Source organism: Cyclopterus lumpus, chromosome 5, assembly GCF_009769545.1.
Source record: "Cyclopterus lumpus isolate fCycLum1 chromosome 5, fCycLum1.pri, whole genome shotgun sequence".
In the NCBI taxonomy this organism is placed as follows: Eukaryota; Metazoa; Chordata; class Actinopteri; order Perciformes; family Cyclopteridae; genus Cyclopterus; species Cyclopterus lumpus.
The window spans coordinates 22,344,136-22,347,864 of NC_046970.1; the positions used below are offsets into that span (position 1 = coordinate 22,344,136).

At 48.5% G+C, this 3,729-nt stretch overlaps 1 protein-coding gene across 1 annotated transcript; it reads right to left on the bottom strand.

Annotated features, from left to right (window-relative positions):
* Positions 1-1,588: 1,588 nt before the first annotated feature.
* LOC117731106 (plexin-A2-like) lies at positions 1,589-2,743 on the bottom strand. Its single transcript, XM_034533259.1, has one exon. The coding sequence runs from the start codon at positions 2,741-2,743 to the stop codon at positions 1,589-1,591; it is 1,155 nt and encodes a 384-aa protein (XP_034389150.1).
* Between the last annotated feature and the right edge of the window lie 986 nt (positions 2,744-3,729).

The window sequence follows — 3,729 nt, forward strand, 5'->3', positions numbered from 1 at the left end:
AAGTGACAACCTGCGATATTAATCTATATGTAGAGTTGGGAAAATGCGCTCTGTGTCACAGTTGAAAAGAGAATGATTGGCTACTGGGGGAGGCTTAGAAAAAAGGGTAAAGAAACTGAGCTTGTCTAACGTTGTGTGTAGTTAACAAGAGTTTAAATTGGAGAAGTGAAAACCAAAAGTTTAGCCACTGAACCGACTACATCGTTTTTTGCTTCTATTGTACGTTCTGTCTGTTCAATCAGAGGATCGGCGGTTCGATCCCCGCCCTAGTCGATGTGTCCTTGAGCAAGACACTTTTAACCCTGAATTGCTCCTCGCAGCTGGGTCATACGGTGTGTGACTGTGAGTCGCTTTGGATAAAAGCGTCAGCTAAATGAAATGTAAATTCATATTCAATGAAATAAAAGTGAAATGAGCGTCGGCATCGAAAGGCTGTCAAGGTCATCGGTGCATTGTAGACGCACTTGGCTGTTTGATCTTTCACTGATTGATTAATGGCGTAACCAAAGAAACAAGAGTATTTAATGACTTCTTAACAAAGCTTCATCTGCAGTCCATTTTAGATATGAAGGCCTTTGGTTAACTGCGCAGTGGGAGTTCATTATTATGTGTCTCTGTCCTCCTCTCACTTGCTTTTATGAACACATCTTATTCGCGTGATGGCATGGTGGAATCAAAGTGCACGTTTTGAACAACCGTGTTTTTATGGTTTCGCTTTCAACGCGTCGCCATGAAAGCCGCTCGTTATGCAGAATTATAGCTTTCACAAAAGAAACCGACTTGGACATTTACAAGAAAGCCCTTTTCTCAAGATCAAGAACCGGCCTCCGAGGGTTCAAATACTGCTGACAGCGACAAAAGTAGAAGGAAGGGGGGATGAAATCAAAAGCTCCATACAAAACTCCACTGATTAGCGTTGTGGAATTAATCTCCTCCAGCTCTTCTTCTGCTCTCGCGGGATCCTGAAAACCTGAATGGTGTCTTCAGCGCAGCTCTGGCGGTCTGCCCGACAAGCTATTTATGCTTCAATCGTGGTTGTGGATTATGAAAGAGCCACCGTACAGTAACATGTCATCACAGAGCCGCTCACCACCATGCAGGTTTCACAGTCGGTCTAAATATGTGTGTCGGGTGTCCGTAAAGTGTCATTCTCGTCCAACAAAACTGCCATTGACTGTTACGTTTTTCGAGGGAAACGTATTTTCTCCCGGGTTACTGTAGTTTTTTTTTATGGATCGCAAACACAGTTCTAACCATAAAGTCTGCGGAAGTTAATGCAGGGAGGACGAGAAGGTCGAACACGCTTTGGACTGTCGCCCGGGAAACTACTCTTCGTGTGTCCAAAGTCATCGTCGAGATCATTATCAATTAAATAACTCAACAAGTTATAATTTGAAGCCAAATCGGGATGATTTACGAAACCTAACCGTGGCGTTTTGTTGCGTTTTTACTTGTTCAATATCCACCGTTAACCACATTTGCAACCGCAAACTGGGAGATAATACGTTTTTCCCCCGAAAACACAATTGGGAGTGCAGTTCAGTTGTCGTGGAACATCATTTTAGGGGTTACTTATTAGAGGTGAAAATCAAAAGGGCCACCTAACCGCCTTGGTGCACTGCACGTCTTTTCCCAGCAGCCAGTGCAGCTCCAGGTTTCCCTCTCCCTGGTAGCAGGACTGCAGCCGCTCCTTGATGCGCGTGTTGATGTCTTGGATGGTGAAGACGCACAGAGCGGAGTGATCGGGAGGGTCGTGGCACTGCTTCTGCCCCTTGGAGAACACGGCAAAGAGCACGTCCTCCTGGGCGCTGATGTTGAGCGACTTTGCCAGAACCCTGCCGGCCTTGGCCAGGTAAGCCGCCTGCAGCAGACGGTACTCCTCGCCTTTGTGCACGCAACCCACGGGAAGCGACACGTACGAGTGGAACTTCTTGTCGCCTTTGCACAGGCGGATGATCCGAGAGGTGTAGAACAGGTCGCCGGGGGAGCCGCCGGCGGGCATCCCGTTCTCTGGCGTCTCCGGCTGGACGGTCAAGAAGTAGACGAAGCTGCCGCTGGCGAAGCCGTAGATGTAGTAGATGTCAAAGTGTGGGACGAGAGCGAGTGTGTCCGAGGGGATTTTGATAAGAGAGGAAACAAAGTCGGTGTGAAGCTCGTAGTCCAGCATGGCGGAGGATTCGGGGTCACGAGGCAGCTTGCGGCTGGAGATGGTTGGGAAGTAGTCCTGTTTGCCACCGACGGCCGCGCCGACGTACAGAGTGGCGTCCTGGCCCTGCGAGGGCACGACCACGCCGTACATCGTCCCCGTCTGGTTGTCGCTGGACAGGTAGTGCTCCTTCTTGTGCGTGGGCTCCACGAGGATGAACAAGTCGTCCAGCCTCATCAGCTTGCAGACGCCCTGGTAGAGGCTCCCGCAGGCCAGCAGCCGGTTGTGCGAGTAGTCGACGAGCAACAGTTTGTTCACGTTGTCCGTCGAGGCCAGAGGCTCAGAACAGGGCTGGACGATCAGGGGAGGGTAGCACGCTTTGTTGTCGTACTCCGGGCCCGTGTCGTGGGTCACCAGGAGGGTGAGGTTAGCCGACAACTTGTAGATTCGGTTGACGGCCCCGATGTACAGCGTCCCGGTGGACCGATGCACAGTCAGGTGGTTCAGCGACCACTCCTTCCTCTCTGATTGGAAGGTGTTCAGCGTCTGTCCAACAGGCGCGCCCTGATTCACAGAGATCAGTGTCAATAGCCACATTGCCAGGGGCCATGACATGACCTTTGGTGGACGGTGACCTTTAGTGAGGCCGCAGTAAGTCCATCGTTTATCCAAACACGTTCCCATCACCGCGTGACTCCAAAAAAAATTACAAAAATAAATACAGAGGTCGGATTAAACACCTACGATTGTGTTCTGAAGTGCCGTCTCGTCCTCTTCACATCATCCTGGAAGAGAAAATAAAGATGTTTGTTTTAAACTCAATTCAACTGGTTTCAGGGCATCATTAGATACTCCACAAACCCAGACGCATATGTGCTTGATTTCCCCTCGATCTCTTCTTAGAAAGACAAATGAGACATCAAAGGAACACGTAGTCATTTGTTCAAACTGTCTGCTCATATTTACTAGCCCAAGAGACGTTCCCCCCCCCCCAATACAACAGGGGGGCTCATTATATCCGCCTGCCTGTAAGAGAGAACTAATACGCGGCCTATTGTTTGAACAAAGCGACGACACGCCGTCGCTGTGCATCCCCTCTGTTCGGGTTGGCTAATTTAATGATCCAAAAGGTATTAATTATGTGTCCATATTTTTGGGCTCCCTGTTTTTCCTTTCTCGCCTCTGCCTTGTTCGTTTTAAATGGTTGAATCCAGGAGGAATTAATCACTCTTCACCGCGGCCGACATTCCTAAATTAATCAGGCTTTTTTTTCTTTCTTTCTCGGGATGGCACGGAGTCATTAGAGATTCAGAGCCAGGCAGCGTCAAACCCTCACACTTCCCCGTTTTAATTTCATTAGCATATTTTATGTAGATATTTCCAGGGGACAAACAATGTCCCTCAGACTGGCGGATGGATGAGTTAAGACACACGGCAAAACTATTGTGCTCTTCAGTTTGATGCAATCTCGTGTATATGAAATGAGCGAGAAATACGCTAATGTGAAAATAAATAAACGCTGAAAGGTTGCTTTTTTTTATTTCCAAAATAAAGACGGATGATTAGTGAAGGCAATGCAAGCC

What these genes read in the sequence shown, in the direction of transcription:
- LOC117731106 (XM_034533259.1), bottom strand. Translation starts at nt 2,743, where the DNA reads ATGTGGCTATTGACACTGATCTCTGTGAATCAGGGCGCGCCTGTTGGA.